The 16,161-nt window shown below is 31.5% G+C and overlaps 2 protein-coding genes across 2 annotated transcripts in view; one reads left to right on the top strand and one right to left on the bottom strand.

Annotated features, from left to right (window-relative positions):
* The window catches only part of LOC148307809 (RNA helicase aquarius), a 120,952-nt gene that overhangs the window by 97,570 nt on the left and 7,221 nt on the right, over nt 1-16,161 (bottom strand). The gene's annotated exons all lie outside the window — the stretch shown is intronic.
* On the top strand, nt 804-9,426 carry mthl5 (G-protein coupled receptor Mth-like 5). Its single transcript, XM_088262782.1, has 8 exons — nt 804-1,192; nt 2,216-2,354; nt 3,147-3,342; nt 4,264-4,561; nt 5,209-5,287; nt 5,359-5,555; nt 6,817-6,952; nt 7,934-9,426. Exons 1-8 carry the CDS (start codon nt 973-975, stop codon nt 8,190-8,192), a joined length of 1,524 nt encoding a protein of 507 aa, XP_088118908.1. The 5' UTR covers nt 804-972; the 3' UTR covers nt 8,193-9,426.

Below are 16,161 nucleotides of genomic sequence, written 5' to 3'. Positions count from 1 at the left end.
CGAAGAATGCGATGAAAAAATCCAGCCATTTCAAACTACGTGAATGGGCGCGAACAGCGCAAACTAATCAAATAAATCGCTACATAATGTTGCCAGATGACAAAACATATTTGGACAGATGACAGATTTAAAAGTGTCGGGTTGTGGTCCCGTGGTTAGTGTTGCGGACTCTTGAGTCAGAGTTTCTCGGCTCGAACCCACTCTAACACAATTTGATACCTGTTTTTAATAATGAGTTTATTCACACATTTCTCTTTTATTATTATTTTTTTAAATAGCCAGCCCTGCAGGCAAAAGATGCAGTAACTAGACAAGACAAAGTAATAAAATAAATATTACGCAAATAAATTAAATTAAAACGGATGGAAATAAAGTTTTTGCAGTTATAATTAACACTTATTTTTCCTTGTATCATGGTCACGAGGGCAAAAACGTAAACAGAAAGTAATCCGATTCAATAAGGAAATATTCATTTCACTGAAATAAATACATACAACCAGGGCTGGAATTCCATAGAAATACCAACATTTAAACTAGGTAGTGTAGATAACAATGACTTCTCTAGTATTATTTTTTAGGTAATTTACTTTTCGACAATACGTATAGACATTCGGTTTGAAAATAACAAAGTCAATAGAAATAAACCCCGGAAGTAAAGTTAATTTTTTTCTTTTTATTTTACTTTTTCATTATTCCTTTAATCCCTTATATCGGGTATTTAGGATGAACGAATACCTAGCAACACCACGGTACTTCAATTACCGTGAAGTTAGTTCCAGAATTTACGAATCGCAACAAAAAACAGGAAATGTCAGATACATAAATGGAGAGTTGTTTTATCAGTTATTTTGATTATTTTTAAAAACCGTTGTCGAAACCAACTTGCGGTTTGCGGAGAAATGAAAAAGCTTACTTTGTGACATTCGTGATCGTTTAAATGAATAGTAATTTGGGGAAACAAATACAATAATAATGGTTGTGTTTAAAATGAAACGCTCGAAACTAAAATTGACATTATTTGTCATATTTCTGTCTATGTGTGCGGAATTTACGAACAGCGAGACGCAATTGAGCGACCAAGATTTGAATGAAATTGCGGAAAAGGCTAACTTATTGAAAATCAACAAGTGCTGTGAAAAAAATGAGGTTATGGTGGACACAAGGTGCACCCATGTAACAGAAACTAACACAAGTAAGACAAGCTTATATTCACTCGTTTCTTAAATTCTATGAGTAATATAAGAACTGCAAATTTTGCAAAGATTTTTCACACTAAACTTTAACTTATACCGATTGTATTGCATTCTAGTTGAAAGTCCAGTTGACCAAACTGGTTTTATAAAATACATAGATATTATAATAAAACACTACCTCTCTTACATCAAACTATTCATAAGCAATACTTTGTGAAGAAAAAAATGATATGATAATACTGTTATTACTGCAATCAGGATAATATCTATAGGGATGAAGAGAGGGTGGAGCACCATACATCGCTCACTCCTTTTTTCCAAAATTCGTCAATTTTCATTTGTACATATTTTTGAAATGCCCAGAAAATGTACTATAAGCCAGCAAAAGCTGCATATTTTTATCTTAATATTTACCCGCTACAGGGCAGAACATGTTGTTTTTGCATTTTAAAGAAAAGGTATTTTTTAATTTTTTTTTTTAATATTCTAAATATTTTTCAAATGGAGAAAAAACATTCAGGTTTTACATTAAAAGATCTGTTACACAGTAAAAAGTTCAAAAAGCGGCTTGATATTTATTTTGAATACATTTGATTATATTTTAAAACTTTAAAAACGATCTCCTGAAAAATCAAGTTATGATGTGATATGATTAATTGACTGGCACATGTTTTTTTTTAAATTATGTTCAATATAAAACATTAAGTTCCTGTGCAATGTATTTGGTGATGCAATGTATGATCCACCTAAAATGATGCAATTTAAATAAGCGAATTTTGAAAACAAAAATGTATGAAATTGCTGATTTTTTCAATATTTATAAATACAAAGTAAATATTAAAATGTAATTTTGTTTTAAAATCACTATAAATATTTTATTATAACTTAAAGTAAATAATTTAAAAAATCCCTATAGATTATGTTAAATGCGATATACCTCCTAGGTGATAATATTCTATTTAGTATATTTTGGACATTCAGATTACTCCAGATTCAACTCCAGATTTTTAAATTTATTTTAGCACTATGGACCCCCGTATTCACAGACGAAAGTGGAGTTGACAATGTCCAAGTAAAGGCTTTTGAATTTGTGATTGGGCAACCGGCTTGCGACACCACACAAATATGGCCGGTGTATCATCTTCCGGACTCTGAAGACAAGTGAGTACAATTGTCGCACATCATCATAATCCTGGCGTGTGCGAATTTGTTATGTAGCAACAACAAAAAAAATAATACATGGTTGCATGTGCGTACTATCTTTCGTTATTCACATGTACATATAATATATGTACGTAACATTACAAGTGTGTAATCTTAGCCGCGATGTCGTGTGTTGATTAAATTGACTATATACAGTACCAACTCGCTAATCTGAAACGTCCTGTAATCTGAACAATTTCACATTTCAATGAGGGGCTCCAAAATCAAGGCATTTTGAGTGGCGACGACATCATACGTGCTGTCATGTGAAAACATCAAGAAGGAATCTGATGCTAGTTTCAAAAATTCCGCTTTCTGAAGCCTTGAAAGCTTCTTTGATTTTTTCACAAACCGAAATTTCTTTTTTATCCCTCATTTTTCTCAAAACCCTCAGTAATCTGAATAATTCCATATGTTTGGAGAGTTGGTAAATTACAAAGGGATAAAAAGTGGCACATTTTTTATCCGTTAGAATTTTTTTTAAATATCTATAAGTCAGTCTGCATTTTTTCAAAGAATATTTACAACATAGCGAATCGATAAAAAGTGATGGTAAATTTACAGTTATAGAAATTGTCTGTAGAGACTACAATATGAGTACTTGTTGAAAGTTGTACTATCGTGACTGTGTCTAGAAAGTATCCTCCATGTTCTCCGTTACCTATACACATTTACCCTGCCTATTCTTTTTAAAAAAATGAACACAACCTAAATTATTATTATGTGTTAAAAATTATTATTTTATTGTAGGCTGGTTCTATTGCCTAATGGAAAGCTTAGACACTACATTCACCATGAAAAACATTTGGAGAGTTTAGAGGAGAAGAAAGGAATCGGCATAAGTTCCTTCGGCAGACTGAATGATCCCATACCGGTGGAAGAAGAGAAAGAAGAAAAGGAGCCCCATTTCTATGACTATGATCAAGGAAAATATTGCATGGAAAAGGTCTGAAAATATTTATTAAAACATACTACAGCAGTCTGTCAGTAAAGGCAGGTTATTTGCAGTTTTGCGTATTTGCGAATGATATTATCTTTCAATCAAAATATTTCTAAAATCAATGCATTCCATGTCTGTTAAAGGGTGACTCATTGTAGTCAAAAGGAGAGTCTAAATATTCACAAACTTTTTACAATATCCACAAAATAATGACTTTATTCATTATAAAAATCTAATATAATTCTTTATGTCCTACATCTCAATATCAAAATGTCACTTATATTAAACTGTGCACTTGTCTGAACTACATCAGTCCTGTAAGTTAGATCTGAACAACTTCATCACCTTTCAAATCAGACATGGCTGAATGCTTTTCCTGTCACAGTTGAAACCATTAACTGTAACGCTTCGTGGAGCATTACCTTTAGGTCAATGTTTTATTTATTATCAAGTAAAATTTTATCAATTTAATATTAATGAGAAATTTCAGTGGTAAAAAATTACCAAATGTGAAATTCTATAAATATTTTTACCGTTATATATCTTGCCCGAATAACTGATATAATCTAGCATTGTTCCTTTGCAAAACTAAGACGCCTTTTTGGTAATTTTTATTTTTATTCAAGTTTGTTTTTTTAGTTATGTACAGTATCTCCTTTTTTTCTCAATTGATTTTAAGGTTACATATAAAATTTAAAAAATAAAAATAAAAAAAACAATTACAAAAAAAGTTAATATTTAGCCTAAAAATTTGCACACAAATTTTCAAGCTTAATACTACCCTTTTGTGTGTTTTTTATAAAAATTTCAATCAATTAATGAAAAATTCATATTTATAGTGATCAACATACAAATTAATAATTTAATTTAAAGCAAAAAGAACATACAAAGATAATAAACTAATTTTATGCATTTTTTCCATCACAGGTTTTGATGACCACCAAAAACCAAACGGCCCAGTATGCCCTGATATGCGTGCCCGAAATGAATGTTAACTGGAGCCAGACCGACTTCTTGATGAGGAAACTGATCAACCCGCTGTTCCATATAATCGCGATACTGTGTTTCCTGGTGGTGTCCATCATTTACTTTGTACTGCCCACGCTGAGAGACTTGAACGGGAATATCGTGACCACAATAAACATCTGCCTCATATTCAGTCAAGCGGCTGACCTTGTGAGGATATTTACGCAGTTCAGTAGCCACGTTAGCTTCATGGTTGCAGGTATAGAAAATCAATAAGTTATAATTTGTATACATATTTCATGACGTCTATTACTTCTGTCCGCCTCCGTAATGTAATGGTCAGCATGCTCAGCTACCGTTCTGGAGGTCCTGGGTTCGATTCCCAAGGGGGGTCAAATAAATATGACTATGATTTTTTCACTGTAATATTTATTCAATATTACCCTGGACTGGTTTGTACCTAAAGCGGAAGGTTGATCACCTTTCCTTCACGTGTAAACAATCAAGATAACACTGCGCTTATATGACGCAGTGCCCTATGCACCATTGGGGTGGGGGTAAGGGTTAAATTACTTCTATATCAAAATAAGCCGTGGTTTTATTTGCACAAATTGTTCAGCAATAATCATGCATATATGACGTTAACACATTTCGGCAGGGTGTTTTTTACACCTGCAAACCGCTGGCGACGGGATTTTATAATTATGTATATATAGCATCTCCCGCTCTCTAACAACAGTATATAAAAGACGCTTTTTAGCGTTTCCCGTAAACAAGTGTTAATCTTAATTTTAAACCTTATCAAAAATATATAAATGTGACATTACAATCAACATCATATTTTTTTTAAACTTTTTTTATGCGGGAATAGATACTGTTATAATGTAATTAATTTTTTATGTGCAGATGGAATCCTGTATGTGAGTTTACTGGCTGCATTTTTCTGGCTGAACAGCATGGGATATTATATTTGGAAAACTTTCAGGTAATTAGATTTTTTTATAACAAACCACCGTGTCTCCAAATAACAATACATATGACTTTTCATTCAAACAGGTCTCGAAACGTGTTTCTACGTGTAACAGACGGGCGCAAATACTGTTACTACTCTTGCTACGCATGGGGCTGTACTTTACTGATGGCCGGTCTCGCTCTCTTCGCCCACTTCATGTTGGATACGGGCGGACCCAAAACTAAACGCGGCAGACACGGAGCCAACTCTTTCATCACTAATGGTGACCAGGAAACGATTGGTAATTCTTTTTCACGTTTTTTACTAATACTTTATGGTATGATAGATGTTCGAATAGTGAAATAAGAAAGGAATGCAAAGCTGAGACAAGCATTATCGATAAAATTAAGAAAGGTGTGTTGAGATGGTTTGGACATGTAGAACGAATGAGTGAGGAAAGATTTATGAGGCGAAAAACAAATTTATGAGACTAATGTTATTGGAAAAAGGAGCAGAGGAAGACCGAAAAAAACTTGGCACGACCAAAAACTTGAAAGTGGTCAGGTTAGGAGTCAAAACAATCGGCGGGTATGTATGAGGAGATGCATGAACATGAAAGAGGTGAAGAATGTTTGCAAGGACAGAGTAGTGTGGAGTTCTATTCTCTCTACCTACCACCGCGGCGAACCGGCGTGATGGTTAGTTAGTTAGTTAGTTTTCTTTATGGCACATTAAAAAAAACACAAATTTAGTTTCAACCACTTAACAGTCGAATTTTGGCGAGAAAATTCGTTGGTGCAGGAAATCATCACCAAACAACTCGAAACAAGACTACCCGAACACTGCTCGGTTCAGACAATAAAAACAAATACAAAAATATATTTGGCTTGGGCAAATCAATATCACCATTCGAATATGATTTGCCCGAGCAGTACTCCAACTCATCAATACAACACAAACTCCTTGCCTGAGTCACGCTCGGGATAAACTGGCAACTGGTTAAACCATATTTATTGTAATGCTATTTTCACACCGGTTTCGACAAATACCTTGTTTTCTTCGGGTTTGGATAAATGCAGTATATATCCATCCCTGAAGGAGATAAGATATTTGTCGAAACAAGTTGTAAAGATAGTACCAAACTAAAAATTATTCTAAATGGTGTATTTTATTTATTGCTTGCCAACAACTTAATCACACTCCACGTTATTTGATAAATATTGAAGTATCATTTTAGTATTGTAAAATAGTTTTTGCGCATGAAAAATAATTGGATTTTATTGTGCTTACAACAGAAATTCTATAAAATGGAATGCGGTTTATATTTTAAATAAATATTTTAGTTTGCGTAACTTGTGACACCAATAAGCCAAGAAAATTGATGTGTCATGTTGTTTAGTTCTAACACTGTTTTATATTTTTTAACCACAGTATAGTCCTCGATTTTTGGTGACACATCCTAACCAGTTATGACATTATGGTACTAAGGAAAGAATTCAAAAATTATAAAAATCAATGCCTCTATTCATTTGTTTTAATCTCATAATTTTTTTCATTCACAGGCTGGTTGGGTATTGCAGTCTTCTTCACGCCAATTGCCTTCACAGTTATTATAAACATATTCTTCTACGTGACAACTTTAAAGGTCATCAACAGGATGAACACTTATGGAAGGATACACCATAAATTGAAACACAAGTAAGTTGTATAATTCTTCATATGATGTGAACTATAGATTGTTTTTACAGATAACTTTAGGATTGATTGAAACAAATGTTTCGTTTCGGGTTTCTTTTGCTACCTTAACATTTAATAACCTACCTACCTTTATTTCAAGCTACACCTACAAAAATATAGATATCCGAAGAAGTAATGTCACACCAGACATCCTGATTCGCGCGGGTGATGCGTGCCAGCAAAATGGGGCGCTAAATAAATCAGCGCTAAGCGGGGTCTATTTTCCACATACAATACTTGAAATACTTTGTCGTTTTTGCGCTCCTTTGACACAGATCCTTGCACGAATGTCTGCCATTTTTGTACGCAGTGTTCAATTATCGTAATTTTACATACAAAAACTAATGCGTTTCAAAAACAAAATCAGTATTTTAGTACATGTATAAACTTATTGGGAATGTACACAACTTACACATGACCGAAATGGTATAAGCTGATTTGGAGTTGACGTGCCGTATATGTGATGAAATAAATGTGTATTAGGAAACCCCAAGTAAAAGAATACATTTTTCCGTTCCTTGAAAAATCACTGAACTACGCTATTGAAACAGTCTTTTAAAGAAACAGCGTAAATAGGGGCGGCGTTAAGTGGGATATTACTGTATGTATAAGATACATATTTCGACTGACATTTTTTTTAAATTATCTTAACAGAGACTAATTTTGAGAAGAAAGTCTAGGCATGTACAGAGCCCTCAATCTGACATTGGCTGATTTTGAGTATTCACCATTATTTCCATGATTGAACATACATATTACAGTATATAAAATTATCACTTAAAATCAGCGAATGATATTCATCTCCTCTTAAAAAAAACTTCTTCATTCTGTTGAAATATCAACAAAAAATTAGTAACAACCCTCCGGGGGTTAAAATTTGTATTTGTGCATGATTTAGACATTTTATTGTTTTATATATTAATTTATTTGATTTTTTTTCAGTTTCGACATGTTCCTACTTTTGTTCCTGATCATGACCTTTGCCTGGCTGTTTCTGCTCCTCTCCTGGTTGAGTTACGACGGACTCATGTACACCCACATCATAGTAAACTCTCTGCAAGGACCTCTCATCCTCTACGTCTGCATTTTCAAGCAAAAGCACATCATGTTTCTGTTGCGGAAGAGCTGCTGTTACAATGAACCGGTTCCCACGAGCGAATGGGGAGATGAGATGACACAAATGAATGGTAGCTCTTATTAACTACTCTCTATCCAATTTTTAAATACATACAATCACTCTCACATTTCCACTACATATATACTAGGCTAAATTTACATCTGCATTGAAAACAAATGTTTTCGTCAAACTTGTACATGGCAATTTTAACACATTGTTTACGGCGTGCGGTGGTGTACATATTTTTGTACATTTCGGTTATCTTCAACTTCATATACAAAAAACACATCTTAAATGTCTAATTTCATGTCATATTTGCTTTCTGCGTAGCTGATAGGTGTCATACAAAAATACCATAAATTTTTTTCTGTCAACATTCTTTGAATGCCTACTAATATCACCCGCGTCAAATTACATTTCTTTAACAAACTTCACCGTAACCAATGTGTTAAGGCTAAAAAAAAGACATTTATTTACGTATACTATTTTTATACTTTTTATAATTTATTTATATTCACTTATTTTTACATTTAAGTCAACCCTATTTGGGATATATGCAACTGTATTATTTATTTTATTTTTGATCTGAGGCAATAGTTTTGTATTCAAAATTATAATATTATTATGATCTACCAAATTTTAGCGTTTAAGAATTCAACCGGTTAAGGGGTAGGTTCTGCCTTTGAGATTATTGTAAGAGAATTAGTTAAATAATGGTTTAAGTAATTGAAAATCTTTTTATATTAAACGTATTACAGAGTAATATAATGCGGTTCTAAACTCATTTATCAAAGGGAGTGTGTAGGGTGCCGCAAGTGGTAGCACAGTACTGCCGGTTGAACCATAGTAACTTACCTACAGTAGACGTTCTCTTAACCGGCCTTGACTGAACCCACCCAGGGCCAGATAACGTAAAAGCCGGTTAAAGAGAAGTTAGTGAAAAACACATTGAAAAAAACTTTTGCAAGGAAGAAAATAAAAACAAAATTTTTTCACTATTAAAACACTAAAAAACCAGAATTTTCATTCCGTATTAGAAACTCACACATCAAAAATTAACATTTCACAAACTGTAAAAAATATGTACAGGAAAAAGCCACACACCACTCCAAAAATTAATTCCTAGCATTCCCAAAAGAGGCCGAGAGAAAGTGGCGCCGGTTAAGAGAGTGTCTACGCTCATAAAAATGCACATCTCTCTTTGTACCAAACTCAATAAACAACTTATGTTGTTAAGGATCTGTGCACTGTATGGCGCTCTAAACACTTCTTTTATTAAATTGCCTATACGAATGTGCCTTTTTTACATAAAAAAAAATATATTATCTCGTTATGAGCAAGGTCCCTCTAATTTTTTGATGCAATTGTTCAAAACCGTCCAAATGTATGGATTATGATATTTATAAATTGATGCAATATGATGATATTTACGAGGGTAGTAATTTCTCATGATCCGTCCTTAGAGGGAACATATGTTATAATCTTTACTGTTAAAACAAACTTTTGTACAAAACTGATAGATGTTTCATCTCAAGTTGAGACATATCGCTCACTCCTTTCAAGAACGTCATAAATCAAAAAACTTGATTTTTCAGGAGAACGTTTTTAAAGTTTAAAAATATAATACAATGTATTAAAAATAAATATCAAGCCACTTATTGAACTTTTTACTGTGCAACAGATCTTTTTAGGTAAAACCTGAAGGTTTTTTCTCCATTTGAAAAATATTTAGTATATTTAAAAAAATAATTAAACAATACCTTTTCCTCAAAATGCAAAAATAACACTTTCTGCCCTGTAGCGGGTAAATATTAAGTTAAAAATATGCCTCTTTTGGTGGGATGTAGTACATTTTCTGGGCATTCCGAAAACATGCACAACTGAAAATTGACAATTTTTGATTTATGACGTTCTTGAAAGGAGTGAGCGATATGTTATAATCTTTACTGTTAAAACAAACTTTTGTATAAAACTGATAGATGTTTCATCTCAAGTTGAGACATATGATATTGATATATCATCTGTAGGGTGAATAACACTGGTCAACACGATTTTTGGGTCTGGGTTCTGCATGTGATATTTTGTTTTCTCCTATGTTACAAATAAAGATAAAAACAATTTTCCGATCATAGTTTGCTTTTGTAAAAACTAGAGCGACTTTTCAAGAAAAATGACTTTTATATATGTACTTTTTTATAATTTAATTTTTAATTATGTTTAACAAAGTTTTTACTGACCATCAAAGTCTTTTGATTCAAGAATTATAATAACAATAATAAAACCCTTATCCGTACCCCAATGGTGCATAGGGCACTGCTTCATATAAATGCAGTGTTATCTTGATCGTTTTACACATGAAGGAAAGGTGATCAGCCCTCCACTTCAGGTACCAGTCCAGGGTAATATTGAATAAATATTACAGTGAAAAAATCACTTATATTTATTTGCCCCCCCCCTTGGGAATCGAACCCGGGACCTCCAGAACGGTAGCCGAGCGTGCGTGTTTTTTACGTCCGCCTCCGTAGTGTAATGGTCACACTACGGAGGCGGACGTAAAAAATAACAAAAAATCCATAGGTTTTATATTTGTCTAGAAACAGAATCCAAGCATAAGAACAGAAACCCAAAAAAAAGTTTTTTTTGTTGACTAGTGTAATCCAATATCTGAGAATAAATAATGAGAGTAAATTTAACCAAAATGGTCGACGTGTGAAGTAACCAATAAAGAATTATTTTTTTAAATAAAATTTCGCCTTGTCCCAGAAAAGTTTTGTAATAATTACTATTACGGTTTGCCTTAAAAATATCCAAAAACTCTGTCTAGTCTCAACAGATACTTAAAAGTTGTCTTTTCAAATTATAATAATAAATTCATTTTATTTTTTATACCAAATTCTTATGTTTTAATAAAATGACATTTTTAAATATTATTTTCTAAGTTTTTTTTTATTTGTCTACATTCTAATGTAATTTATATAGTATTCTATGAATCTCTTAAAAATATGTATGTATACGTATAGTAAAAGCATGAGGTATCCGTATAAATTATATCACAATTGTGCTACCAACTAAACATTTTGCATTTAGATTTCTGTTTGAAATTAGTTTAACACAAATTTGTAAAAAATGTTTTTTTATTGAAAATATGAATAACACATCCTGCCATATTATGAAAACATGTCACTGTTTCCATCACAAAATTTAACATCTGAATTTTTTAAGGTTTTGCAAATTTTAAATCCATATTTTTATCCACGAAAAACACTATATTCCTGCGAACCAGTATTCTTTACTAATAAAACATAAATTAAATCAATCATTTTATTATTTTAATTTTGAATGACTTCTTCGAGCCCATATTTGCACCCAATAGTGTGTAAGGTACTGCATATGATTGACGCAGTGTTAACCTGATCATTAGTTACACAGGCAAATACGCAAAACGATCAGTCCTGCATCTCAGGTTTACATCCAGGATTATCTAAAATAAATATTAGAGTGAAAATATCACCAATATTTATTTTGACTTCCCTATGATATTGAACCCGAGATCTCATACATGGTAGCCAAATGTGCTAGCAGCTACACCGCAGAGGACATAATAGTCAAATGACTAACAAAATTTATTTTATAACTTGATTTTTTTTTTGTGATGGAAACAACATTCAGAATTATAACAAGATTTAAAAAATAGTTTTAAGTTTAGCATTATAATATTTTGGCAGCAGACCTTTGCAAATATTATAAAATTTATTAACTTTGTGTTGTGTAAAAATATAAAGTACTGAATTTAAGAGATATTTCTCTGTGATAAAATATATTTCCAGAAGACATTCCACGTCTGTAAATTAACATTCTTTTCATTGTTTTATTTTATGTCGTATGGCAACTTATGCAACACCCATTCCGGAATTACACCCGCCAAATAATTATGAACCACTAACCCGAATCCTGAATTTGCACCAATTCTAGATTGCCAAATAAATCATAAATTTTTAAATATTGTGACTCCTTCATATCGAGGGCCCTATGTAAAGTGTTTTAACTACATTTTTGTCAATTTTGAGATGTTTGGTGTATGTAATCAACTGACCATTATCTACATATATAAACAAACAAAAATATATTTAAAATAAATTACGCCTAGTTTTCAGGTGTATAAGACGCTATCTACATCGAATTTTCAAAATGAATTTAACTCCTAAAACGCTAACTACTTAATTTTGACAAAGAATAAAGTTTTAAAACGATTTTATACATTATTTTATCGTGTTTCGAAATGTATAATATAGTTTAGAATTTCAGATAAAACCGTTATTTAATAAATAAAATTATGTTGAAAAAATCCTCTAAGCTCTCTCCTGTAAAGTAACCGATTTGCAGATAGTACTTTACGTAGGGGCCGTCGATATGTACGTACTGTTATGAGCTTCAAAGTGCACAGCAAAGGAATTTAAACATATTTTGTCCGGTACAAATATAAATATTGCAAGTTTTGAAACCAAGAAACAAAAAATATTACTGCATTTAGTTGTTTGTTGGAACTAAAAATATTAAAACAGAAAATTTCTAAATTACCAATTTGTGGCTTAATATGTAATATGTATTGTAGAAGAGGGAGAGGTCGATCGATATATTTTTTATCATTTTACTGTTTTTTTTTAATGAATCTTTGAATTTAAAACTAACTTTTGATCTCTTTTAAATTTTAAATTCATTTTAATGTTTATTTACTATCTACATAAATAAAAATGTTAATAGTGGTTTATTCAAAATCTCAAACCTCCTTAAGTTATTCACCAATTGCTTTGAAATTTTGACACAACATTGCATTTAAATAGACGCATATTTTTTTATCTAATCTATATAATAATAATGTAAATGTCAGTTTGTTCAAAATCTCTAATCTCCTCAAGTTATTCACCGATTGCTTTGAAATTTTGATACATATTCCAATACGCGCATGTTTTTATATACTCTTTGCATTCTTATAATGAAATATTAATCAACCATTAAAAAAAAAATATTTGTTTGTTGAATTTTTTCAACTAATGGATATGTGCCGTTATGAGTATGTGAGATAAACATACAAAATATTATACATACACGCCTTGAATTATAGTGCTAACACCTAGTTTTAAAATTTAATATTCTCAAATTTAAAAACACCAATTATGTGCCTATGTGAAGTTTAAATGTATACCGTAATTCATTGTTTTCGGATTATGTATTGTGTTTCAAATATTCTATGTACAAAATACGCATTGATATTAATGATTACTTAAAAATATGAAAATCTATAATAAAATGGATTTACTAATAAAATAACTTTTCATTGATATATTTTACACTTATAAAACGCAAAGGTTTTATTTAAAAGACGATAACTCTTCATGGTGTTTATTATTTACTCACCAAAACATATAACTGTTCTAATATGTACAATTATTTAATTTAGAATAAGCAATTTTTATTTTATAAATCGAGTTTTATGTATACAATTAATACGGGATACAGAAGCAAAAATTTATCAATTTTTCAATACAAAAATGATTTTCTGATGAAATTATTTTTAGATTTGCAAAATAGTATACTTCAAATCTGAAATTCGGTTTTTCATTATTAGTAATTTTATACTTAAAAATTACATATTTAAACCATGCGACAGTGTTGAAAATGATATTGATAAAATTTTATATTTATAAAATAGTACAAATTATTATACAGATCTGTATAATAATGATGATGAATAATAATACTATATGATAAGAAAATAAATATGTGGGTTTTTGTCATCCAACATACAGTGATACCTTGGCATCTTCTCCCTCCTCTGCTATTAAGTGAGTCCTTCTTGGCATCTTCTTTCGGAAGAGCCCTGTCTCTCACAGTTGAAGACTTGCTAGGGAATGTATCCCTCAGCTGTCCTAACTTACGCGTAACTTTTGAGACAATCCTCATCTGGCTTTACATCCAAGCTTGCTGCCTACTGTGCCCAATGACAGAGTGAATGCCAGCCTTATAAATTGTCAAACCAGTCCCGACTAGATTTAAACTTTCCGGGAGGATGGACGTAAATGAACGTTGGTGTGAATTTTTCTCAAAGGAGTATCGACGTTAATGAACGTCGAAGTCCGTCTGTCAGTTGGTATGATGTAACTTGTATAGCAATGACATATGTGGATATTTGTATGTAATTTTGTCATAAAATAAAACCCAGAGATGGTGAGTTTTTTTATTATTTTTCTACATGATTTCTATCTTCATAATACATAAATTTCATGATTTTTTTTTAAAATCATGTTAAAAGAACCCACTCCCCAGAGAAAGTCGGACATCAATTATTGTACTCCTGGAAAGGTTAAATGTCTCTTCCGATTCCTCGTTTCTTCAAGTGTCTGGGGTCTGTTGTAACAAATCAGCGTAAATACCTTGTACCTTTTCACAGATAATACTCAATATACAATATTTCTTGCTAGCTTTTTTTCCATCAACCATGCCATCACTTTTTCCATCTTTGCATGGACAGAGGCTTGCAGGTTTAAAATGAATTTAATTCTCTCGGCTGGTATTACAACCTTCCTGATTCAGTATGGTATAATTGTAGAAGTACTACACTCGTACTTCGTTGCCAAGTCGACTACACAAACACCATGCTTGCTTTTTTTTTTATTCTTTTATGCTTTATTTCTATAGATATCATCCTCTTCTCAGCACACTCTTTTGCTTTCACTTTTTTTTGGAGACGGGTAAAACAGAAATTAGAATGATACAAAACTGAATTGCGACATATCCTTGTACGGCGAGGTAAACACATGTACTGAACAAACGAGACGTCGTATGCTGGTCAGATAATCACTATGCTAACTCAAATTTCAGCTCGCAACTCAGTGATTGCTTATATCTCTAAAAACTCATATAAGTTGGGGCACTTACAAGTGATGATATAACTGGAATTTGTATTTCTTAAGATTTTTTAGTTAGGATAAAATAAATTTTTATTTAGGACTAACACTTTTTAAAGATTAAGTTACTAATTTATTAAATAAAAATGATAAATTTTTCAAGGTTTGTAATTTATAAAAGACATTTAAATCATTTAAATTTTTATAAATGTATGTACATATCTAACCTAGTGGCCTTTCAACGTACATATAGCTTTTCAGCATATTATATTTAATGTCGCATATCTTATACAATTTTTTAAATAAAAATCAATAAAACATAAAATCTGGTGTATATTATTTACTAAAATTTCAACCATATTGATAAATTAAAATTGGAATTGAACATTTGTCACATCGCTCACTCCTTTCAACAACGTCATATATCAAAAATCGTCAATTTTCAGTTATGCATGTTTTCGGAATGCCCAGAAAATGTTCTATATCCCAGCAAAAGCGGCATATTTTTAACTAAATATTTACCCGCTACAGGGCAGAAACAGTTGTTTTTGCATTTTAAAGAAAAGGTATTGTTTAATTAATTTTTTAAATATACTAATTATTTTTCAAGTGGAGAAAAAACATTCAGGTTTTACATACCTAAAAAGATCTGATGCACAGTGAAAAGTTCAATAAGTGGCTTGATATTTTTTTTATTATATTTTTAAACTTTAAAATCGATCTCCTGAAAAATCAAGTTTTTTGATTTTGACGTTCTTGAAAGGAGTGACCGATATGCGTTTCTTGGGAGAACGTATACGTACATAGGTAGGTTATGAAAGGAGTGAGCGACATGTTTTCTGTTTTTTTTATGCCTTTTTAACGAAGGATAGATATTATAATAATAATTTTACCCACATGTATTATGTAGTCAGATCTGATTTTCTATCACAAACGGTGTTTTAAATTGTGTTATTTTTTGACATCTCAACATAGATGAAGAAGAATATGGGAGTCTCCTATAATTGGAGATAATCTAGATTTGTGAACAAGTATTTGGACACACTTTAAATGTTGTTTTAAATTGTGGTTCGACACATATGTAATTGAGAAAATAACTAAGTCATAATCTTTAGATTCACTCAAAGAAAACTAATACTACCCGATTT

Source organism: Brachycentrus maculatus, unplaced genomic scaffold (assembly GCF_059751285.1).
Source record: "Brachycentrus maculatus isolate JH-2025_06_01 unplaced genomic scaffold, ASM5975128v1 h1tg000188l, whole genome shotgun sequence".
Classification (NCBI taxonomy): Eukaryota; Metazoa; Arthropoda; class Insecta; order Trichoptera; family Brachycentridae; genus Brachycentrus; species Brachycentrus maculatus.
This window is presented reverse-complemented; position numbering and strand designations above follow the sequence as displayed.